This window comes from Chanos chanos, chromosome 6 (assembly GCF_902362185.1).
Source record: "Chanos chanos chromosome 6, fChaCha1.1, whole genome shotgun sequence".
Classification (NCBI taxonomy): Eukaryota; Metazoa; Chordata; class Actinopteri; order Gonorynchiformes; family Chanidae; genus Chanos; species Chanos chanos.
Genome location: NC_044500.1, coordinates 7,506,030 through 7,531,540, shown reverse-complemented (window position 1 = coordinate 7,531,540; position 25,511 = coordinate 7,506,030). Strand labels below are relative to the sequence as shown.

At 39.8% G+C, this 25,511-nt stretch overlaps 3 protein-coding genes across 3 annotated transcripts; all 3 read right to left on the bottom strand.

Moving 5' to 3' along the window:
- Positions 1-236: 236 nt before the first annotated feature.
- LOC115814975 (olfactory receptor 51E1-like) lies at positions 237-1,211 on the bottom strand. The gene has a single exon (XM_030777946.1). The coding sequence runs from the start codon at positions 1,209-1,211 to the stop codon at positions 237-239; it is 975 nt and encodes a 324-aa protein (XP_030633806.1).
- Positions 1,212-11,768: 10,557 nt separating this feature from the next.
- Positions 11,769-12,743, bottom strand: LOC115814973 (olfactory receptor 52K1-like). Its single transcript, XM_030777945.1, has one exon. It carries the CDS (start codon positions 12,741-12,743, stop codon positions 11,769-11,771), a length of 975 nt encoding a protein of 324 aa, XP_030633805.1.
- Positions 12,744-19,621: 6,878 nt separating this feature from the next.
- Positions 19,622-20,596, bottom strand: LOC115814972 (olfactory receptor 52K2-like). Its single transcript, XM_030777944.1, has one exon. The coding sequence runs from the start codon at positions 20,594-20,596 to the stop codon at positions 19,622-19,624; it is 975 nt and encodes a 324-aa protein (XP_030633804.1).
- Between the last annotated feature and the right edge of the window lie 4,915 nt (positions 20,597-25,511).

Genomic DNA, 25,511 nt, shown 5'->3' with positions numbered 1-25,511 from the left:
TGTATGTAACATTCAGCTATATCAAGATTTCATTTTAACAAATGTATTTACATTTTATCATGTTGATAATATACACTGCCTCTATGTTTCAATATGTTCTAAACAAAGTATATTTTTAAACAAAATATTACATGAGGGGTAAGTTTCCAGGAACAAAATGTCTGGACTTGTATGATTCTTTAATAAAGTCATTCCTATTAATGATGTATTTTTTCATTAACTGCTAATAAAAAAAGTTAAGAAATACTATTCATAGGCTTTCCTGATATTGGTAAAATCCTCATATCCCTCATAATATGGAGAAACTGTTGCCTTATTTCTTTTGTTCTCACTCCGTAAATGATTGGGTTTAAACAGCTTGGGACAAGTAAATACATTAAACTTAAAAAAACACGGTTATTTGATGAGAAGTTATTTCTTATCCGGTATGACAGATAAGCCATTAATAAAAAACACAAACTAACTGAAATAACAATTATATGTGTGATACATGTGTTGAAAGCTTTTGTATGAGATTGTCCAGTTTTAATAACAGTGGAAAATATGATGACATAGGACACAACAATGACCACAAAATCAACTGCTGGTATGAGCAATGCAGCCATGAGTCCAACAAGGCTGTTAACCGAAGTATCTCCACATGCCAGTCCAACCAGTGCCATATGTTCACAAAAACAATGATCTATCACATTGCTGTGACAAAAGGGCAGTGAACCAGCCAGGGTTATGAGCAAAACATCAAAGAAAGCATTCCTCAGGAGAGGGACAATGACAAATTTAAGGAAATTTGGGAAGGCCATGTGTTTATGGTAGTACAGAGGTGTGCATATTGCAAAATAGCGATCCAGTGCCATCCATAAAAGGATTGTTGACTGAAATGATTGAAAGTATATAATGAAAAACATTTGTATCAAGCAGCCATTAAGGGAAATAGTATTCCAGTTAAATGACAAGCTGAGCAGCATATTGGGCACAGCAAATATTGGGATGCACAAATCAGCTACAGACATAAGCCCTATAAGAACAAACATTGGAGAGTGTAAATTTCTTTTTGACATGATTATGGATGAAAGAATAGTGTTGCCAATAATTGACAATATGAGCATGAGCAGAAAAGGAGCAACAAGTGCAGGCCTCCATTTACCTAGATTCTGAAACCCATTCAATATGAAAATTGTGTGGGAAGAGTTATTTAAATGATCGTCCAACATAGTGAAAGATTTCGGAATTCTGATCTGTCTGATCTAACTCAGTCTGTCATTGAAACTGTGTCTGTCAAATGAATGGCAAAGTGGCTAAACATCATATTCTACTTTATCTGTTATCTTTTATAATTTTATGACATCTAGGATTAAATACTAAAAAAAATACTCCATCAATAGACACATCCTATATAAAAAGAACAGGTATATATGTGTATATAAATATATATAATATTACTTTCTCATACAGATAAATCTTTTTCTAAACTAAACAATCTTGAGATAAAAAGTTTAAATTTGGTACAAGCTATGTAAAAGTCTCCACTTCAAAGAAGTTGTGAAGATACACACTGAAAAATCTGATGTCATGATAAAAATTTTTCCAGAGAGAAGGGAATGGTCCAGTTCAGGTTATTTCATGCTGTTGTACCTTCCACCTCTGGTGAAGACTGATTACAGGTAGAATTGACAACTGCAGACTGAGATGAAAAGCTGATGTCCTCTTCACTTAGATGTCGATGTCTTCATCACTTAGAATCACAATTTATCAAGCACTAATTCCTTCCACTTTTAAGTACTCTTAATACACCCCTTGAGATGGGCTCTGATGTCAGTAAGAGGCATTTACACTGTGCTCAGTGTCTCTGGTGGATCTTGTCATTTGTTCCCCAGTGTTTTCATTTCATTACTGCATGAAGCAATAATGACTAGTGTATGACTAGTAATTCTATAAAATGCACAAAATAAGAAACATGCTAGAGTTATGTATTTTCTTTTTATGTATTATTTCTTTAGTTATGTAATAATTAGTGGACATATGTATGCTTTTTATGTATTTTTGAATTGTTCATTGTTTTTTCTGAATGGACAGACATATACGCTGAGACATGGAACAGCAGCAATGTTACAATAAATTGGGCCGACAATTCAAAATCTGGCCGAAGTATGTGAATGGGAACATTCAAACAAAAAGATATGGAACAGGAGTAAGGCTACAATATATCTAGGCTACATACTGAAATGTGCATTTGGTCTTAATTTGTGAACGGCAATGTAGGCTAAAGCAGTATTCCAGTTAGACGAGAGGCTAAGCAGCATGCTTTTGAAATTCTGTTGCTTGGAGCACTTTTAATATTGTGGGTCCAGCCCAAAGCTAACATTATATGAAAGATTTAGTCTTCATTAATTATGCTGTATTTCACTTGCTATGATCATGCTATGATCATAGCACCACGCCTCTTCTCCGCCATTGCCCCTCGGTGGTGGAACGACCTCCCTCATACAGTTAGGACTGAGGAATCCCTCACCATCTTCCGCAAGAAACTGAAAACCCACCTCTTCAGAACCCACCTATCCCCCTAAGCCTAACCCCCTTCCTTAAACAAACAAACAAAAAAAAACCTTGTCTTGTAATACGAAGGAGTAAATTGACGCTCAGTCTTTTTAGCGATGTATGCTTATGAGGTATTAGGAATCCGACTGATGCACTGATTGTAAGTCACTTTGGCTAAAAGCGTCTGCTAAATGCTAAATTGTAAATTGTAATGATGGTGTTATATTTCCCCATATGATCAATATATCAGTGTCCACTGTGATTCTGTAGACATCTAAACAAAGAAGCAAGCAAAACATTTACTAAGCAATCCCCTGAAGAGGGCATAGGTCATAGTTGTGCATCACAGTGCATTTGTTGGTATCCTATTAAGTTCCTCTTCAGTAAATCCTGACAGAGAAATGTCTAACAAGTTTCATATCCTCTGATGCTTCTTTCCAGGTTCATGATCTGCTTAATCCGGATTGATTTTGTTTGATAGAGGGAGGCTGGTCCATTTAGCCCTGCATTAACTGGCGTATACCACCTTAATTATCGGTTAAGACATATATTAAAGATAATACTCAGGTCAAAACAGGCAGTGGTCCAGTGACTGTTGGACGAATCACAGTAGAGAGGGCAAAAATTGTAGTCACAAAATGGACAACAATCAACACACCAAACCAGAATTTCAAGGGCAGGGCAAAAATGGTGTAAACAAATCTCGTTACACAGTTAGCCAGTAATTAGACAATCATAACAGCTCAGTAACACAGTGCAATGGGAAACTTCATGAAGTACACAGTGAAACCCAAATGTATATGTACACAGATAACAAACAACCGGTGCAAATGAGTCCAATGATTCAATAATAAGTTTGGTGAGGATAGAAACTGATAACTGATAGGTTGGACAACAAGGGATGGTAACAAAAGCATGAGAACACCCCCAACATGCTTTAGCTAACGTGTGCTCATTTTAGAATGAAAATCCCCTCACATGCTATAGCTAACGTTTGTCACGGTCTAATTACAAAACCATATGAACACAAATAAACACGGATAGTCGAAATATCTCTCTGGTTATTATTCCATCAAAATAAACAAAAAGATATTTACATTGTGTGTCTGTTGTCAGGTTTGGAATGAAAATCTACGAGTCACATGTTATATAGCAAATGTACGTCAGACACGAATCATAAAACTGTCTGCACACAAAACTAAATGGATAATACAAATAATTCTCTGATTGCCACTCCATTAAATTTCCTAAAAAGATACATGTGTTAATGAATAGTTTACCAAAGCGGACTTAATCACTGTTATTTCGATTATTTGTCTATACGAGCCGGGGACATTTAATTCAGAAACATCCTGTGTGTGTTGGCTGTTTTGGCAGACTTTAGAATTTAGTCTCCCGATTTGCTTTTGGCTGTTAGGTTGCCAGGCAATGACAGCCTCAAATAATCTTTTACATTTATTCTGCGAACTTCCGACCTGAGCATTTTTCATGTAACTAATGTAGTTTGTTAGTTTATGTTTGCATGTTAATGTTTTGGTGCCCCCTTTGGCACTTGGTGTGCTACGCACAGCGTGTGCTGCACGTGTATGTAGTGGTGGCCCTGTGTACAAGAATGAGTTTACTTATTTTGTGTCCCTTGGGCTGGAAAGTCAAGTGATCTGCTTGGTGGAGCTGAAACTCCTGGATGACATTAGGGTCCACAAGCACTGCTCCTTAGGACTGTAACCCTCCTAGTCCACCAAATGCTGCATTTGACCTCTATGTCATCAAGCGTCCAGAAGAGTATGATGTGCACAAGCAGTGAATCCCTCAATCTCCTATGGTGGTACAAGTGTGGTCGTGGAACATTTGGTGGAAAGTGGAAACCAGGGGACTTTGGATCACTTGCCTGAAGAGGGATACATAGAATGCGAGTAAGAATGGTCTAATGATTTGTGTGCTGAATTTTTGACTGGTCACACACAGTTTGAGGTCCTTGGCTGATAACCTACTCTGTTCCTTGGGAGGTAGTTAGAAGCCTTAAGGTTTTGATGTTCAGTGGCTTGCTGCATGTGAACATGACACCCATATCTGCTCAGCTTTTTTGAACCACTGCAGCCTTCTTGACTACTGTGGCATTTCTGACAATTCTGGGCATAGTCTGCCAAGGGTAACAATTTAGCCAATTCAAGCAGTTGGTCACAACAGCAGCTAGGAAAAAAATCACTCTTTCTCCTGATTTCCACATTCCACCTATTCATTTGATTGGGGATGATGACCAGGTGTGAGACTAATTGTCACCGTCAGCATCTCCAAGAAAGATTTGCAAACATGAGAGGTAGATTGGGGTCCACGATCAGAGAGGAACTCTGTAGGTATGATGTCCTGTCTAGAATCCTCTTGAAACAGTACATCCATTAACTGAAGAGCAGTAGGGGGTGAGACAAATGGAATTAGGTGACATGTCATGAAAAATCACACCATCGCCAATAATATTTTTTGTATCCATCCCAGTGTGGGAAGTCTGAGACAGATGTGATCTTGGATGCTGAGGCACAGGTAAAGGTAAGAGCTTTCCAGCAGAGACCTCTCTTGGGGAATCAGTGATATTACAAACAGACCAAGAGGTACAGGAATTTCCTTCATTGTGAGCCAAAGTGGGCCACCAGTACCTGTCAGAAAGCAACTGAATGGTATAGGTTACACCAGGATATCCAGATGCCAAATACTGCGTGAAAAGAGGTGTATCCGGACTGGAATACTCCTGTATATTCCCGGATACTCCACAGATAATCGGCTGTATCTGGCAGTTTGCAGCTCTTTTACGCGGCATGGAATACTCCTGAATATCTACTAGGTTTGGGGGTCTGTATCGAGCCTTTAGTTGCCATGGTGAATAATCCCTTGGGGGTGCTTGCAAGGGAACATTTGCAATTCACACCTTGGGCCACCAGGTATCCTGCAATTGGTCAAAAGTCTTACTTTGGATTGGTGGAGCAATGCCTTGCCCCTCCTCTAAAACCCTTCCCCACTGGTCCATTGTGTGTCCCCAGACATGATTTCATATGGTTTATATTATTAATATTATTATTGTTATTATTATTATTGGTAGTGTTGTTTTATGTTCAAAGGTAGACTGCATAGATAGTCTGGCAAACAAAAATGAATTATACAAATTTTATTATAAATAAAGAAAATACAGTATAATATAAATTATAAGGCATATAAATTGAAAATTATATATTTATCAATGTACAGCATATTACAGAATAGAATACATTAGAACAGAATATACTGTAATATCATAGTATATAATATAAATGGTTTCGGGGAGCATAAATGAAACTCTAAATGTTGAGCATTCCCAAGAACAACTCAGCTTCTGTGGTCACCACTGTGAATCTATCCGCACCAACTCGTGCATGGTGATTCACAACATGTTTTTGGTCTTTGTCCAGTCTATTCTGTAGCACCCCACACAGTGCAGACAACTCTGTGCTAGGCGGGAAGACCCATGCTGGCCTTCCATCCAAGATGGCGTCCTCCTCTTCGGAAATTATATCTACTGATGTGGTCCTCCATATGGCAGCCTCTTCCTCAGTTTAAAGAACACTAGCTCTGGTGTTGTGCAGCTGCAAAACACAGTGAAAACAGAAATTAGATCATTGAAAATAGCAAATGGAGAAAAAGTCTAAGAACTACTGGGGAAATGATGTTTTGACTCACTCTTCTCCTCCTTTGCCTCGTTCGAGTGGCGATCCTGCCCCCCTCTTTGTTCTCTAGATTCCCTTCTGGGTTCATCCCGTAACTCTTTCGAGCAGTCTCAATAGATCTTTCAGGATGCTAGAGAGAGAAAAAAAAAGTGGAGAAGAAAGGAAGATTGATTAAAAGTTTGTTTAGAATTCCAGGCAATGCTATGAAATAATCACGATGATGTAGCCTACCAACAAAACACGTTGTCTTACCTTGTCTGTGCGCGTGTTGTTTTCAGCATTATGCATTCTCCGCACAGCTTCCTGTAGAAGCAAAATTAGTACAAGAGTTAAATTCAACCACATTAAGGGATAAAGCAGATAAAGAAATGTGAACGTATCAGAATGTGCGTGAAAGACAAAAGTCAGAAGTTAGAAATAAACTTACTGAAACAGAGTTATTTCCCGCTCTGTCCATGAACGTTTACTGCATCTTCTTAAAAAATGCATTTAATGGGGACACCAGTTGTTTGTTTTCGTTCGGACTCGGAGTTGGAAAAATTGGATATTCCCGGCGTACGAGTAGCCTCTCCACTCCGCTGTCCGTTCGAAAACTCAGGTGTTCTTTTGCAAGTCATCTTCAAAACGCGCACTATCAACAGGACAGGGAGTACAGCTTCTGTAATCCTTCAGTGACTTGCTTCTTCTATATACAGGTAACCCCTTCCCCAAAGCAAATTTCGTGCTTCAGTTGCACACAAGGCTATTAGTTACTGTCAGTCTACGCCATGCACGCACAAAAAACTGACTGGACAGGACTCAACCTTAGATTCTGAGTGGGTGGTTTGAAAACGGGGCACGTCCTCGTACTAAGGAGAAACATTCCAAACAAAGTGAGGAACAACAACAACAACAACAAAAACTGCTGTACCCTGTAAACTTTTTTTTTAAAAAACTCCTGTACCCTTTGTCCCTCATCCCTCATACTGAGATAATGTTCCGTATTTTCGCTGGTCGGTTGGTTTTTAACTGTCAGAAATAAAAAATAACTGGATCCATTCTTTTACCCGCCTGGCACATGAGCCGCTTATGCCGTTGCGGCATAGTTTCTAATCTATTTAATAGCCCTATGTCAAAAGCAGTAAAAATGCAACATATCCTTGCTTTTACCCAATGGCTGAGAGGACAGCATTGAGGGCGGTCGGCTGTGGCGGCCGTCAATCAAACTGTGCAGCTGTGGGGTCGACGAATTTCTTTGCTACGTCACAAAAACCAAACTTAGTAAAACTTTACAGATATGAAGGTAAACGCTGTCAGCTGACGTCATGGTCAAAAAGAAAGGAGAAAGAGCTTTTATCCCCTCATCCAAAAGAGATTTTGGCTTGATATAAAGATTTGCATTGAAATTGTTTTATATTATGTAATATTTTATTTTGAGCCTTATTTATTCTTATAGTTGGATTTGGTCAGGGGTTTAACTTGAAAGACTTGAGCTGTATGATGCCTGCAGCTTTGCTTAAGTACAGTTGCCTTTGATGGGCCTGTAATGGCCAATGCATGTTGGATGTCTATCAATACAAGTGTATACAAGTGTTCAGTTAGACTGACATTGTATCTAAGTTTTACGTTATCTCACAGCGTAACATGTTGGTAACATGTCCCACATTGTCCCATACAAACCCCCATTTGGTCTGTTTGCATCTGGTCACCCTATGACCCCAAGTAAAGGACAGTTGCGTAACCATCAAATATGTAATTAATGAACCTCTCATTTAGACTTTTTTTTAAATTATGTTTTTAGTGGGTTTTTGTATGCTCCATTTGAAGAGTCCATCTTAATTTAGTTGCACGACAGTGCAATGACATTAAAGGCGAAATGGGCCTACCACTGCTGTATTATACACCATGCAACACTTAACAAGTTTTTTGGTTATCAAAATATAGCCTAAATATTACATATAGGCAAACTGATAGAAAGTTACAGCGAGGAAGGGGGGCAGGCTTCTGTACCCAGTCTCACCTAGACCACTGACTGTTATTAGCATTTGAAAGGCCAAGCCATCAGCTAATGACTGTGGTCACACGGATGCCCGAAAACCTCCGTCTAACAGCTGTATTCGGACATTTGTGGGAGTTTTCAAGTCCGCATAACAAAGTTCTGCGGGCATCCGAATACCTCCGGCAAACAGCAGGTTTGGCGGAAGTTTACTTTGTCCAGATATTTCTGAATACACCACTTTTCACGCAGTGAAAGAAGCATGAACCTAGGTAAGTAAATGATCCTTCATCCATTCAGGTGTGTATGTCTTCAGTGAGGGACATGAGTAGGGTGTTTGGGGGTGACCCATGTTTTTGTGATAATATTCCCCCTGACCCTACTTCCAAGGTATCCTCCTCCACAACAAATGCATGAGTTGGGTTGGGTTGTTTCAGAACGGGAGGCGAAGTCAGCTGCTCCTTGATGGGTCAGAATGGAGTGGCTGCTGCTTCAGACCACACAAATTGCTTTTAGTCTATAAATGGGATGTTAGAGGAGCTGCCACAATGCTAAAACCTGAGATGATATGATGATAAAAGTTTGCACAGTCTTGGGCTCTGGTGAGGATCTTACTCAAACTTATACTGATCCATCTCCACATCATGAGAGCAAATCATTTTGCACATATATATTATAAAAATCAGCCACTACCACGAGAACTGTCCCACCGTTGGATGAATTACAAATTCTTCTAAACGGAACTCCATTTTTACTTCATTTTACGTATTGGTACTAGATTAACTTGCTTTCCATTGTTATACTGTTAGGCACTGGTTATATTTATTACTCCATTGTTAAGTATTCTTATGTAGTAATTTTATGAACCACATCTGTCGCACAAACTTCCTTCAGGATGGATAAAGTTTTATCTTATCTGTTATCTCTTTTTATAAAGTACACCCCGCCACCAAACAAAAACTGCCAAAACAAACAACTTGCTTACCCGACCAATACCGCAGCCAATTTGCAAGACGAGCCACTGGACTACGAGCCCCCAAAATTTATGCTACAACCTCGTCGAGGGTGAGGTGAAACATAAATGTGTGGGAGAACCTCCTTCTCCTGCCACCAGAGTAAGCCCGAAACGCCAAAACTCAACTCCGATATAATACTAGTCAGGTTTTATTATTAAATATAATTATTTACAAAACACAAAAGACTTTGGGGATGAGCCAGGCCAAAATAACAAACAAAAAACACATCTAACTATAGGGAAGGGAATAACCTGGCCAATAACCCCTTCCCTCCGTAACTAACATAAACAGGAGAAAATATGCTCAACTGAAACTGCACCCACCCCCTACGAGTGCTAAGAAAATGACAGAAAATAAATCAACACGATAACCCAACTATTTACAGCTATTTACAAATTGCATTCGATGTGGACTCACTAGTGTGCAGCACAGCTGTCGTCTTTTCAAATTCCCTCACACGTTCTCCAACCAATCGTGATCCGCCAGCAATCTGAACGGAAAAATCGGGCGGGGAGCGAGAGGGAGAGACCCCTGAACAGAAAACAAAAATACATCCAAGGATGTAACATTAAGAAGGGAATGGAGGTTTCATGGATGAGATAATTCTCAGCTGTCACAAGCAGATGGTTCTGTAGGGGTCACTGGTACACGGACCCAACACAAAGATTACATTCTTCCTGTTAAGGAATTACTTTCTATGTGGGAGCATTCAGAATCTTAATGGTGCTTCACAGGCAGTCCTGACAAATTAGGAGTAAACATAAACGTAGCCTATCTGGAACAACACATCATTCGTAAACCACAAATGACTATGCATTTAAACAAGTGACTTTGGATGCACGTGCACTCTAAGGTTCTTTATTGTTGGTTACAAGCAGATGTTACGCACAGGAAGGTTACCTTGGAATGCTTGACAGAAATGCAGGAATGGGTACAGAAAGACAAGACACTAGACCGACTTGATATGCTCACAAACAGGCAGAGGTCATCTGTCCAAGGGACATTGAATGTTGAGCTGTTGTACTGTAGAGATGGGTGAAGAGTCATAAAAGGGGGAGATGTCACAAACTGTATACTGTAGGTAGTTACGACAGTGTTGTGACATCACAGAAAGCACAAATCGTTGCCGTAAAGCTAAAAGAAGAGCAGACGTGGGGAAGTGAGCTGTAAGTGTATTAATGACGTTCAGTAAAGTTTCGGTTAGAGCACCAAAGAAAAGAGTGGATATTTATTATGCACACCAGTTGTAAATCACAGATGACTACGGAAATAAACAAGCGTCTTGGGAAACTGGATGTATGTGCAAACTAAACTTCTTTATTGTCGGTTAAAAGCAGTCGTTACACAGAGGAAGGTTAAACTCAGTACGACAGGTTGACGAAAATACAGGAATAGGTACAAGATGATAAGATACTAGACTGACTGAATATGCTCACAAACAGGCACAAGTCATCTAACCAAGGGACTGGTTATTGTTCAGAGGAATAATGTTCAGCTATGCAGTCAGTAAAGGTAATATTTCACAAAACCCAAAAAGAATAGTGGGGATAAAATACATCTTAAAATCAGACTAAATTAGACTAAAAGAACAGATAACAGGTGAGGCAGATGACTAATTACTGTAGCCATCAGTAGACCAGCAATACACAACACACTGCATGGGGAAGCCAGTGGAGGGAGGAGACAGGGTCATTACTCTGTTAAGTGTAAACAAATTATCACACACATGATTATTTGCCCAACAGAGCTAACAGAAAATGCAACAGAATCTCAGGGGGCAGACAAGCTGCTCCGTACCTTACATTTAATCTCTCGAGACAGTTATGAAGAAGAAAAACAAAAACAAATAAATAAACATTTACTTATGTAAGGTAACTCATTTAAGGTTTTTGGGGTTTAATGTATTTTAAAAATCTTTGATTATTCTTTTTGTCTTTTTTGAATATGTCCAGTTCCTTAGCTTTTACACGATTATTGTGAGAAAAGAGTGAATCAAAACTGTGACAGGATGTGGTATCTCAAGGAAAATCTAAGGACTCCAGAATGAAACATATGAATGATTTATTTCTAATTAATTAATTTATTTATTTAAAAAAGGAAATACTATATTGGCATGTCATTGCTTTTTATCTTGTCCAGAAAACCAATGAGACTGTGCTGATTTATTGTTGATTTATCTTTTATAGGTCACCATCACCTCTGTCTGTGAACTATAGGTCTATTTTGTAAAAGAGGAAACCGAAATTTTCTCAAAAGAGAACAGAGTTTTCGAAAGGCATCAGTATGGTGCTGAGCTATGGATATGTACACTAAAAGGAAATTAAAAATTCTATGTCAGAAGATCAAACTTTTATTTCTTATAAATATATGTTTTAAATTTGTATGTAACATTCAACTTTCATCATGTTAATAATATACACTGCCTCTATGTTTCAATATGTTCCAAATAAAGTATATTTTTAAACAAAATATTACTCTCTGTACTATCTGATTCTGTAATAAAATCTTTTCCATTAATGATGTATTCTTTCAGAAATTGGTAATAAAAAATTATGAAATACTATTCACAGGCTTTCCTGATATTGGTAAAATCCTCAAATCCCTCATAATATGGAGAAACTGTTGCCTTATTTCTTTTGTCCTCACTCCGTAAATGATTGGGTTTAAACAGCTTGGAACAAGTAAATACATTAAACTTAAAAAAACACGGCCATTCGATGAGAAGTTATTTCTTATCCGATAAGACATGAAAGCCATTAATAAAAGAGTTAGACTAACTGTCATAACAATTATATGTGTGATACATGTATTGATAGCTTTCGTATGAGATTGTCCAGACTTAATAACAGTGGAAAATATGATGATATAAGACACAACAATGAGCAAAAAATCAACTGTTGGTACGAGCAAGGCACCCAAGAGTCCAACAAGGCTGTTAATAGAGGTATCTCCACATGCCAGTCCAACCAGTGCCATATGTTCACAAAAACAATGATCCATCACATTGCCTTGACAAAAGGACAATGAACCAGCCAGGGTTATGAGCAAAACATCAAAGAAAGCATTCCTCAGGAGAGGGACAATGACAAATTTAAGGAAATTTGGGAAGGCCATGTGTTTATGGTAGTACAGAGGTGTGCATATTGCAAAATAGCGATCCAGTGCCATCCATAAAAGGATTGTTGACTGGAATGATTGAAAGTATATAATGAAAAACATTTGTATCAAGCAGCCATTAAGGGAAATAGTATTCCAGTTGAATGAGAAGCTGAGCAGCATATTGGGCACAGCAAGTATTGGGATGCACAAATCAGCCACAGACATAAGCCCTATAAGAACAAACATTGGAGAGTGTAAATTTCTTTTCGATATTATTATGGATGACAGAATAGTGTTGCCAGTAATTGACAATATGAGCATGAGCAGAAAAGGAGCAACAAGTGCAGGCCTCCATTTACCCAGACTCTGAAACCCATTCAATATGAAAACTGTGTGGGAAGTATTATTTAAATGATCGTCCAACATAGTGAAAGATTTTTGAGTTCTGATCTGTCTGATCTAACTCAGTCTGTCATTGAAACTGTGCCTGTTAAATGAATAGCACAATGGCTTAGCACAGTGGCTAAACATCATATTCAACTTTATCTGTTATCCCTTATAAATTTATGACATCTAGGATTAAATACTGAGGAAATGCTCCATCAATAGACATATCATAAATAAAAATAACATATATATATATCTATATCTATATCTATATTAGCTTCTCATATAGATAAAAAGCTTGTTAACCATTTTCTTAACTAAACAATCTTGAGATAACAAGGTTAAATTTGGTACAAGCTATGTAAAAGTCTCCACTTCAAAAAAGTTGTGGAGAGGCACAGAGAAAAATCTGATGTCATGATGAAAATTTTTCCAGAGAGAAGGGAGTGGTCCAGTTCAGGCTGTTATTGCACCTTCCACCTCTGGTGAAGACTGATTACAGGTAGAATTGACAACTGCAGACTGAGATGAAAAGCTGATGTCCTCATCACTTAATTCCTTCCTTCCACTTTTAAGTATTCTTAGTACACCCCTTGAGATGGGCTCTGATGTCAGAAAGAGGCATTTACACTGCTCTCAGTGTCTCCGGTGGATCTTACCATTTGTTCCCCAGTGTATTCATTTCATTACTGCATGAAGCAATAATGACTAGTAATTCTGTAAAATTCAGAAAAAAAACAATGTTAGAATGACGTAATTTTCACTGAGTTAATAATTAGTGGCCATATATGGACTGTTTTTATGTAGTGTAGTGCTAACTGAATACATTGAGGCATGGAACAGCAGTATGTTACAATAAATTGGGCCAACGATCCTAGTCCATGTTTTCCTTGTGTCCTGTCATGTGTGTCTTGTCTGTCTGTTCCAGGTTGCTCCGGTCCATGTTTTACACTGTTTCCTGCCTGATTTCTGCTCACCTGCTGCCATTTTCCTCATCAGCCCCTGCATTTAAGCCCTGTCTGTTTCCCCAATAGTTTGCCAGATTATCTAGCCATTTTCATGTTTCCTGTGTTGGTTTGTTTGCTTCATTCTTGTTACCTTTTGACCTTTGCCTGTTTTTTGGATAGTGTTTTTGCCTGTTGCCTTTTTGACCTTTGCCTGTTTTTTGGACTGTGTTTTTGCCTTGTGTTTTTGGAACTTCTGCCTGGTTTTTTCTGTCTCTCTGTGCCTGACCTTCTCTGCCTGTTTTTGACCACTGCCTCGGTCTCTGCCCTCTGGTACCGTCACCGTGATTCAGCCTTTTGGATTTCTTGGAAGGTAAGACTTCATTTAACACCTGCTAAAATATGTTCTTTCCTCTGAGTCTGCTTTTGGGTCCTCAGTCAACCAGGCCTCACCGGCCCTAACATATATATATATATATATCTATCCATCCATCCATTTTCTCCCGCTTATCCGGGACCGGGTCGCGGTGGCAGCAGGCTGAGGAGGGTCGCCCAGACATCCCTTTCCCCGGCTACATCCACCAGCTCCTCCTGGGGGATCCCAAGGCGTTCCCAGGCCAGCCGAGATATATATTTCTCCCAACGTGTCCTGGGTCTGCCCCGGGGTCTCCTCCCAGTTGGTCGCGCCCGGAACACCTCCATAGGGAGGCGCCCAGGAGGCATCCTGACGAGATGCCCGAACCACCTCAACTGACTCCTTTCAATGCGGAGGAGCAGCGGCTCTACTCCAAGCTCTTCCCGGGTGTCCGAGCTCCTCACCCTATCCCTAAGGGTGCGCCCAGCCACCCTGTGGAGGAAGCTCATTTCCGCCGCTTGTATCCGCGATCTCATTCTTTCAGTCACTACCCAGAGTTCGTGACCATAGGTGAGGGTTGGAACAAAGATCGACTGGTAAATTGAGAGCCTTGCCTTCTGACTCAGCTCCTTCTTCACCACGACGGTCCGGTACAACGACCGCATGACTGCCGCCGCCGCCCCGATCCGTCTGTCGATCTCCCGCTCCATTTTACCCTCACTCGTGAACAAGACCCCAAGATACTTGAACTCCTCCACCTGAGGCAGGAACTCAGTCCCAACTCGGAGGGGGCAAGCCACCTTTTTCCGGCATAGGACCATGGCCTCGGACTTGGAGGTGCTGATCCTCATTATATTTTTATATATATATATATTTATGATTGATCTTTAATGCCTCTAAAAATAAAACAAATAACACATGCATTAAGACTTATCTATTTACTTTGAGTAAAAAGTAAAGTACAGAAGTATGTTTTTAATGGACATTTTTAAAAGCATCTGTATGTCTCTGGTTTTAGCCATTTGAAATGTAGTGTGCTAAGCTAGCTAACTAGCTAAGCTAGAACTGCAAAGAGTATAGCAGCGCATAGCAGCTATGCTACCCAGCTGTGTAATAGCCCTATCATTAATGCAGATGCAGCATCAATGTTGTCACTCATCCAGTATAATTTTTGGAAAGTAGGCTAATCTGAGATGCTATATCACATCTAAACACTATGGGGAGCAGTGTGAATTTCGTTTTGTCAGCGCAAATAATGAGGAATGTATCCTCAAAGAACCATGAGGAAGACTGGAGGTCGAGAACATTTAATCTTTGAAAATGAAGACGTTAAGTAAATCTACTCTATTTTTCGTTCATTAGAGGGGATTAAAACTTAAAGTGTAGATGAAATTTCTTGATGCAATGATTCCTGGTGGTGCTTGAGCGTATTATTCACACAGTCAGCATGACATGAGACATGAAAGCATGCGTGCTCAGGCAGTGTGCAAAGGGAGGAACCCTTAGAATCTTCATTCCATTCTACAAAACAACAGGTGTCACATTAAGATTATGCTTTGTTGTTCTGAACATTTTCACTTCAGAACTTAATTTATTACTATGTTGCAATCAAATATGCCAGATGCTCTCAAGAAGTTTTTGGGGAATGGCAAAGAAGATGCTGTAGACATCATCATCATCGGACATCAGACAGCCCAGGCATGAATTTTCTCCTGCCACCCTAAGCTCACCTGTTTTTGTCTCCTTTGAGCTGCTCTCTGTGAGGCAATCCTGCACTACCTCATCTTTCCTCATAGTAGTGCTATATCACCCCCTGGGGCCCTATAGTCATTTTCTAGATGAGTTCTCCGAATTTATCTCTGATATTATAGCTAGAATGGATACAATTCTGATACTGGGTGACTTCAATATCCACATCAATAACAGTTCTGATCTTCCGAATAAAGCTTTTACAGCTATCACTGACACTTTTGGTTTTAACCAGTATGTCCACGAACCCATTCATTTCAATGGCAACACTTCAGATCTTATTCTAGTTCTAGGCCTAGATGCAAATCAGTGCACAAACAACTTGGATTGCTCACCTCTTGCTGACATCCATTTTTGGATGCTCCTCATTGTTGTTGTTTTGGGCGGCTTTCCTAAGGATCTCCTCCGGCCACGTAGGGCTGTCCAAACTTTGAATATGTGAGTGAAACTTTGTGAGTGAAACTTTATCCAATACTGAGAAGGGTATTCCAATCATAACTAATCAGAGCACCTGAAAAAGGTGCATAAGAAGTCATGAAAACTATGACAAAAATCAAACACAGCCTGGCCAGAGCCTCCGCTACAGTAACCAAACGTGGCAGCGCCAACTAATGATTCCACTCTTCCAAAGATAGTTTGATCGCCAAAACCTCACATTCTCCCACATCATAGTTCCTTTCTGTTAGTTGTAGGTTCTCAGAAAAGAAGGTATGTTGGAAATGTATGCGGGGCGAAAACATTCCCCCTACTCCTATTTCCGAGGCATCTACCGCTGCTACAAATGGATGAGTTGGGTTGGTTTGTTTCAGAATGGCAGCTGTTGTGAACCACTAACTGAGAGAGCAGAAAGCAGCAGCCGCACCAAGTGCATGTAGACTCTAGAGGGGATGTTAGCGGTGCTGTCGCAGTACCAAAACCTCAGAGGAAATGTTGATAAGTTTGTACAGCCAAGAAACTTTGAAGTTCATGCAGTCTTAGGCTGTGGTGAGGATCTTATAGCCTCACCCTTTTGCTGATCCATCTCCACACCATCACTGTAAATCGCATACCTTAAGAAAGGAATGGTGGTCAAATTGATCAGATACTTCTCAGCCTTCACAAACAGATTGCTCTGCAGGGGTCGCTGTAACACCGACCAAACATTAAGAATGTGTTTTTCCTGCTAAGGGAATACCTTGTTTGTGAGAGCATTCGGATTCTGAATGGTGTTTCACGGGCTGAGCTTAAGAATAAAGAATAAATCAGTACACATCCCACATTTGGAGTCACACATGTCTTCCAATACACAGATGACTGTGCAAATAAACCAGTAACTTGTAAGGAAGGACTTGTAAAACTGGTTGTAGGTGCAAAGTGAGATTCTTTATTGTCAGTTACAAGCAGATGTTACACACAGGAAGGTTAAACTCAGGCAAGACAGGATGACAGGAATCCAGGAATAGGTAAAAGGAACTCCAAACAAGAACGGACTCTCTCAAGGTGCCACAGGATGTTGGAAGGATTCTGCACAGAACTGCATCAGGGTTTAGTGGGTTCACTGCAGACCAGGGGGAAAACTGGACCACCATCTATTCTTTATTTTGTTTAGAAGGCTTGGTTGGGGATCCAGATTATTACATTTAGTTTGATTTTGTGCAAGCCTGTATTATTATATGCTCAAGGGTCATCTCATATGATTGCTACTTACAAACATTTTGTTCAAGTTTGTTGAACTGTATGGACCCCTTCATTGCATACCTAACGTACACTTTTGATGTTTCTCATTTGAGCGGTTAAATGGAATGTTGGGACAGTACCATAACAACAACAGAAATATTGAGGTTCACGTCATGAGGCATTTTCAACAAGGTCAGCAGCTCCAGATGCCACTGCAAAGTACCTACGCTGCTGAATTTACTAACATCCTGTCCAAGAAAGACATGGGTTCCTTGTCACTCCATGACACCACTGATGCAATGTACATGAAACAGTATTCATGTATGTCATCTGCATCACTTGTTTTGCCAGATGTGGACATGGTCAAAACATTACCCCCATTTCAGAATTTTGTATTAACAGACTCTGACAGAAAAACTTTGTTGTCAAAGTACAAAAATATATATCTTCACAGCTCAGTCTCACAAGTTGACCAATTAGCAAAGGTTTGCAAAAGAGTAAGAAGCCTAAGGTTGACTCTTTGTGTACGCAGTGGGGCTGCATGTGTGTTTGCAAAGTGGTGTGTTTATAATTCAATCTTTGAAGAGCCAGTCCTTGACCCAGCTGCAGAGGTGTGTCCTGGAATTGTGAAACAATTTCTTGTCATTTCTGTAAAAACGCAAGCCTCTATTATTCAGCATGTAGTGGCAAAAATGATGTGGCTGCATCCTCACCCAGACAGGCATTTCTTTGGAAAGCCTGTGGAGGTTTGGGGTATTCAGGGGGCAGACTGACACTGCACCATCATTCCTGCCTGTTGAGTGTATTACAAGCTGGTGTGTCCTCAGTACCACAACTGTGCATTTAAGTCATACTAAGGAGACAGTATCTGTGGTAATTCCATTGTGCACAGTGGCAGATATTTAAGCAAATTCAACTTAATGTAATCTTTATATTTTCCTTTGTTTACATTTGTTTTACTGGTTTTATATCACATTAATTAGTGTTTTTCCTCTTTTATAAAAAAGTCAGAGAACAAACAGATGTCTCTGCTATCAGGGTTTCTTTGCTGGGCTATTCAGATTCCCTTTAACTTGACTCTGTCACAACATACAGAATGCGTAAAAACATTTCATGTGAGACTGTTTTTAGACCATTGCACTGACTCAAGAAAGAGAAGTGTCAGTCAGGTGCAAGAAGAGAAGCAGTTCTAAAGCACATTTTGAACATTAATACCTGCTTCCCTGAACTACTAATGGGAAAGGGAGAGGAGGAAAGGCACAGGCCTCCGTACCCAGCCCCACCCAGACCATTGACTGTTATTAGCATTTGAAAGGCCAAGCTATCACCTAACGACTGTGGTCAGGTGGATTCCTGAAAACCTCAGTCTAACAGCTGTAATCGGACATTGGTGGGTGCTTGCGGGTCTACGTGACAAAGTTCTGCATCCGAATACCTCAGGCAAACAGCAGGTTTGGCAGAAGTTTACTCTGTCCGGATATTTCCAGATACACCACTTTTCACACAGTGGAAGGGACTTTATTTTTGGCTACAAGCAGATGTTACACACAGGAAGATTGAACTCAGGCAAGAGAGGTTGACAGAAATATAGGAATAAGTACAGGAAGACAAGGCACTAGACTGACTGAATATGCTCAAAACCAGGAAGAGGTCATCTGACCAAGGGCCTACAATGTTCAGCTATGCACTCAAAAAGGGCAAGATTTTCCAAAAAATGAAAAGAATAATAAGGATATTTATACGGGTTAAAAATCAGACTAAATTAGACTAAATGTACAGTTAACAGGTGTCACAGATAATTAAATACATAAGGGATCAGGCTGGTGATCAGTAAACCGGCGATACAGAACACACTGAATGGTGAAACCAGTGTATGGAGGAGACAGGGTCATTGCATAACCTTTGTTAAGTGGGAACAAACTGTCACACACATGATTGTTTGCCTTATAGATCAACCTCATATAGACAGAACATCAAACCTTTGTTATTTCATAGGTTATAAATATGTGTATTAAATCTGTGTGTAACAATCAGCTGCATGAGGACTTCATCTGAAAAAAAAATGTATTTACATATCATAATACATTTAACAAAACATTACATGAGGGTTAACTTTTGAGGAACCCAATGACTGGACTTGTCTAATATTGTAAAAGAAAAAGAAAAATCTTTCCAGTTAATTACTTATCCTTTCATAAACTACAAATAAAAAGTTATGAAATACTATTCATAGGCTTTCCTGATATTGGTAAAATCCTCACATTCCTCATAATATGGAGAAACTGTTGCCTTATTTCTTTTGTTCTCACTCCATAAACGATTGGGTTGAAACAGCTTGGGAAAAGTAAGTACATTAAACTTAAAAAGACACGGCTATTCAATGAAATATTATTTCTTATCCGGTATGACAGATAAGCCATTAATGTAAGAGTTAGACTAACTGTCATAACAATTATGTGTGTGATACATGTATTGATAGCTTTTGAGTGAGACTGCCCAGACTTAATAACAGTGGAAAATATGATGATATAGGACACAGCAATAAGAACAAAATCAGCTGTTGGCACAAGGAAAACACCTAAAAGTCCAAAAAGGTTGTTAATAGAAGTATCTCCACATGCCAGCTGAACCAATGCCATATGTTCACAAAAGCAATGATTCATCACATTGGTGTGACAAAAGGACAGTGAACCAGCCAGGCCTATCACCAAAATAACCAAGGTGGCATTTCTCAGGCAAGGGAGAATGACAAATTTAAGGAAATTTGGTAAGGCCATGTGTTTGTGGTAGTATAGAGGTGTGCAAATTGCAAAATAGCGATCCAGTGCCATCCATAAAAGGATTGTTGACTGAAATGATTGAAAAAATGTAAGGAAAAACATTTGTATCAAGCAGCCATTAAGGGAAATAGTATTCAAGTTAAATGACAAGCTGAGCAGCATATTGGGCACAGCAAATATTGGGATGCATAAATCAACCACAGACATAAGCCCTATAAGAACAAACATTGGAGAGTGTAAATTTCTTTTCGACATTATTATGGATGACAGAATAGTGTTGCCAATAACTGACAAAATGAACATGAGCAGAAAAGGAGCAACAAGTGCAGGCCTCCATTTACCCAGATTCTGAAACCCATTCAATATGAAAACTGTGTGTGAAGTATTATTTAAATGATCCTCCAACATAGCGAAAGATTTTTGAGTTCTGATCTGTCTAACTCAGTCTGTTATTGAAAGTGTCTGTGAAATGAATGTCACAGTGGCTTAACAACATATTCAACTTCATATGTTATCTGTCTTAATTTTATGATGCCTAGGATTAAATAATAAAAAAAAGGCTTCATCAATAAACATACATAAAAAGAAGGGATACATATTGTCAGTTTCTCATACAGATAAAAGGCCTGTGAACCATTTTCTAAACCAAACAAACTTGAGCTAAAAAGGTTAAAGTTGAAACAAGCAATAAAAAAGTCTATACCTCTCAAAAGTTGTGAAGATACACATAGAAATGTCTGATTGCATGATGATTTTTTTTTTTTCCAGAGAGAGGGAAACTGTCCAGTTCAAGTTATTTCATGTTATCCACCTCTGGTGAGGACTGATTATAGATAAGATTGACAATTGCAGACTGAGATGAAAAGCCGACGTCTTCATCACTGAGAGTCATAATGTATCAAGCACAAATTCCTTCCACTTTTAAGTACTCTTAATACACCCCTTGAGATGGGTTCTGATGTCAGTAACAAGCATTGGCATTGCTCTCAGTGTCTCTGGTGGATCTTACCATTTGTTCCCCAGTGTATTCATTTCATTACTGCATGAAGCAATAATGACTAGTAATTCTGTAAAATGCAGACAACAAAAAAGGACAATAGAGGTATGCATTCTCTCTTCAGTTATTAAACAATTAGTGGACATATATGTATTGGTTTTGTGTATTTTAAAGTGTTCACTGAATTCTTGAAATTGAATTCTGTGTTGAACGGACCGACATACATGCTAAGACATGAAACAACAGCAATGTTACAATAAACTAGGCCAACAATTCAAAGTCCGGCTGGAGTATGTGAATGGGAACATTCAAACACAAAGACATGGAACAGGAGCAAAGCTACAATATATCTAGGCTACATACTTATGAATACAAATACGAATATGAATACGAAATACTTTATTAACCCCAAGGGAAATTCAAGTGCCACAACAGCATCATTCAGCACAAATCAAACAGAATAAGATAACAGAGTACAATATGATAAACTAAAAAAAAAATAAAATAAAATAAAGTAATAGGTTGAATCTGTCATAAACTGAATAGAGATGTTGCATCTGTCAGTTCTACATAGTATATACATAGTACATAATAGAACAAGAGTAAAATTATTACTATTGTATGGTGTTTAATGTGCAATAGAAAAACACTGTTATTGTTATACACTGTGCATAACAATAATATTAACTGTATAGTGCAGTGGTTATATAAGTAGCATATAGTAAGGTGATATAGTAAGGTGAGGATAGTGAGGTAAACAGAAAAAGTTGATGTCTATTGTGCAATAATTATATGCATAGTATACAATGAAATGTGCTAAAAAAACAGAATAAGACTAAAATTATTACTATTTCATTATTAAGTTATTACTCTCTATGAGAGAGATGAGACCATGGGATGCTGAGACCCAGTTAAAGGCAAAAGCTTGCCAGCAGGAGCCTCTTAATGGGTCGTAGTAGTATTACAAACAGACTAAGAGTTACAGTGATTTCAGTCTTCATCAACCAAAGTGGGCCACCAGTACCTGTTAGAAAGCAACTGAATTGTACAATTTACAATTTACAATTTAGTTATTTGGCAGACGCTTTTTACCAAAGTGACTTACAATCAGTGCATCAGTCAGAGTCAGATTTCTAATACCTTGTGAGCAGAGATCACAATAAGACCGAGTGTAAAATTGCCCCTTCGTATTGCGCCCCTGGAATACTTTGACAAACGCAGATACAAGACAAAGGTTTTTTTTTTTTTTTTTTAGGAAAGGGAGGTTAGGCATTAGGGGACAGGTGGGTTCTAAAGAGGTGGGTTTTCAGTTTCAGTTCAGAAGATGGTAAGAGATTCCGCAGTCTTGACTGCATGGGGGAGGTCATTCCACCACCTCGGGGTAATGGCGGAGAAGAGGCGTGGTCGGGAGGAGCGGCTGCCGGGTTCCCGAAGTGAGGGGACCGTCAGTTGTCCAGACGTCATAGAGCGGAGGGTCCTAGTTGGGGTGTATGGAGTTATAAGAGCCTGAAGGTATGATGGGGCAGAGCCTCTAGTGGCCTGGTAGGCCAGCACCAGTGTCTTGAACTGGATGCGGGCTGCTACCAGAAGCCAGTGGAGTGCAGTAAGCAGTGGAGTGACATGAGAGTGTTTAGGGAGGTTGAATACCAGGCATGCAGCGGCGTTCTGCACGAGCTGGAGCGGCCTGATGGCGCAGGCCGGCAAGCCAGCCAGTAGCACGTTGCAGTAGTCCAGGCGGGAGATGACAAGCGCTTGGACCAGGAGCTGGGTCGCCTGTTGTGTTAGGAATGGGCGGATTCTCCTGATGTTGTATAGGGAGAATCTGCAGGATCGAGTGACTGCCGCGATGTGATCGGAGTAGGTCAGCTGGTTGTCCAGGGTTACGCCAAGGTTTTTGGCTGCTGTGGTGGGGAACACCACAGATCCCTCGATGGTGATTGCAGTGTCGATCGCTGGGGAGTTCTTAGCAGGAAAAAACAGGAGCTCCCTTTTCTCTGGGTTGAGTTTGAGATGGTTAGCAGACATCCATGAGGCAATGTCTGCTAAGCAGGCTGCGATGCAAGGTTGAACCTGGGAGTCAGAGGGGGGGAAGGAGAAGAACAGCTGTGTGTCATCAGCGTAGCAGTGGTAAGAGAGGCCATGGGTGGAGATAACTTGACCGAGTGATCTGGTGTAGAGAGAGAAGAGGAGTGGACCAAGTACAGAACCTTGTACAAGTTAGTTGTACACCACTGTACACCAGGATGTCCAAATGCCAAAGAAGCATGAGCTCAGGTAAGTAAATGATTCTTCACCCTTTCAGGTACGTATGTCTTCTGTGATGGACATGAGTCGATGACTGATTCTTCCTCTCCTTCACCAAATCTGAGATGATCGGTGCCATAATACTGGAAGGAGGAAGGATAGCAATGGGATCTGTCACTGCAGGCTCCAGTCGGGACAAGTTTCAAGTTTCAAGTTTTATTGTCATTTACTATATAACAATGTGGACATCATTATCAGTAATGAAATTCTTGGGCTCTGGGCCAGCTCAACTTGCAAAATGTAGTAGGTAGATAATAATAATAAAAGAACAATAAAAGGGTAAATAAGGAGATATATAAAAAAGGAATATATGCACACGTGCAATAAATAGATAGAGGAAAGAAATGTAGAAATATAAAAATCTAAAGATATAAGAGTATAGGAATATAAGAATATGCAGTGGATGTACAGTCCTGAGTGAAACAATTTTAAAGTGCATGTGCAAGACAAGGCACCTGCTTTGCCACTTTTTGAACCTGGAGGATACCAGATGGCAAAGTTGAAATATAATGCCTACGTGGCTAGTCAAGGCATCAGCCTCTTGAAAGTTTGAATGTATTCCAAGTTTCTGTGGTCTGTGAGCACAATGAATGGCTCCTGGGACCCTTTAACCAGTGATGCCACTCATCCAAAACTAGTTTGATAGCCAAAACCTCACATTATCCCACCTAGCTCCCTTCTGTTGTTGGTAGTTACCCAGAAATGAAGGTATGGTGGAAATGTTTGAGGGGTGACCAGTATCTTTCCCGCTAACCCCACTTCTAAGGCATCCACCTCCACTACAGATGGTTGAGCTAGGTTGGGCTGTTTCAGAATAGGAATGACATACATCTTCTGAAACACAGATGGTGGAGCAAATAAACAAGTGACTTGTCAGGGAGGACTTGGAAAACTGGATGCATGTGCAAACTTAGGCTCTTTATTGTTGGTTACAAGCAGATGTTACACACAGGAAGGTTAAACTCAGGCTAGACAGGTGGACAGAAGTGCAGAAATAAATACAGGATGATAAGACATCAGGCTGATTGAATATGCTCAGAGACAGGCAGAGGTTATCTGACCAAGGGACTTGTTAGACTTCAAAGGAATAATGTTCAGCTATGCACTCAGTAAGGGCAAGACCTCACAAAAAAGAAACAGAATAGCAGGGATATTGATACAGGTTGAAAATCAGACTGAATTAGACTAAATGAGCAGATAACAGGTGAAAAGTATGATTAACACATAAGGGATCAGGACGGAGATGAGTAGATGCAGAACACACCGAATCGTGGTACCAGTGGAGGGAGGAGACAAGGTAATAGCATAACTTTTATTAAGTGTGAACAAACTGTTGTACACATGATTGTTTGCCTAACAGCCACCAGAAAATGCAATGGTGTCTGAGGTGGCAGACAAGCTGCTCCATACAGGCCTGCCGCCCTGGGGGGTTGTAAGGGGGCGTTGCCCTCTCAGATGGACCACCCCGCCCCCTCAGTGAAGATTAAGGCCCAGTTTGAATTATTTATTTGATTTATTTTCATTTTAAAACATTAACACATAATTTAGCCTGCCATAATTTGCTAAAACCAAAGTCACGTTCTAGCGTACATTTTCAAATCAATACAAATTGATCCACTCATTGTGTTTGAATTGGCAACCTTTTCATGGTATTTCAGCAGCGTACCTATCTTAGTTTGTTATCTACCGTTTAACAAGCAAAATGGACATCCGAAAATGGGTAAAAAATACACAATAGAGGACCCTGGGACTAGTGTATCACCCAGCACTGACCAAGAAGCCGCTCAGGACAACACAGGCAAGCCACAAAAAACGACTTTGGGAGAGTAGTCGCTCACCGACAGTCCTGCTCAGCGTGCTACTGGTAACGTGAGCATTCAGCCAGGGGACCTTGGCTACAAGAAGCCTATTGTTTATGTCACTAACAGTTTTGTTAGTTTTTATTATCGCCAGCCTACAGGACAATATGTGCCTACTACATTGCACTGCCTGTGTTAGATTCTGTTCTTCAGTAGAGAGTAG

Excerpts from the sequence above, each read along its gene's own strand:
- LOC115814975 (XM_030777946.1), bottom strand. The coding sequence starts at position 1,211 with ATGTTGGACGATCATTTAAATAACTCTTCCCACACAATTTTCATATTG.
- LOC115814973 (XM_030777945.1), bottom strand. The coding sequence starts at position 12,743 with ATGTTGGACGATCATTTAAATAATACTTCCCACACAGTTTTCATATTG.
- LOC115814972 (XM_030777944.1), bottom strand. The coding sequence starts at position 20,596 with ATGTTGGAGGATCATTTAAATAATACTTCACACACAGTTTTCATATTG.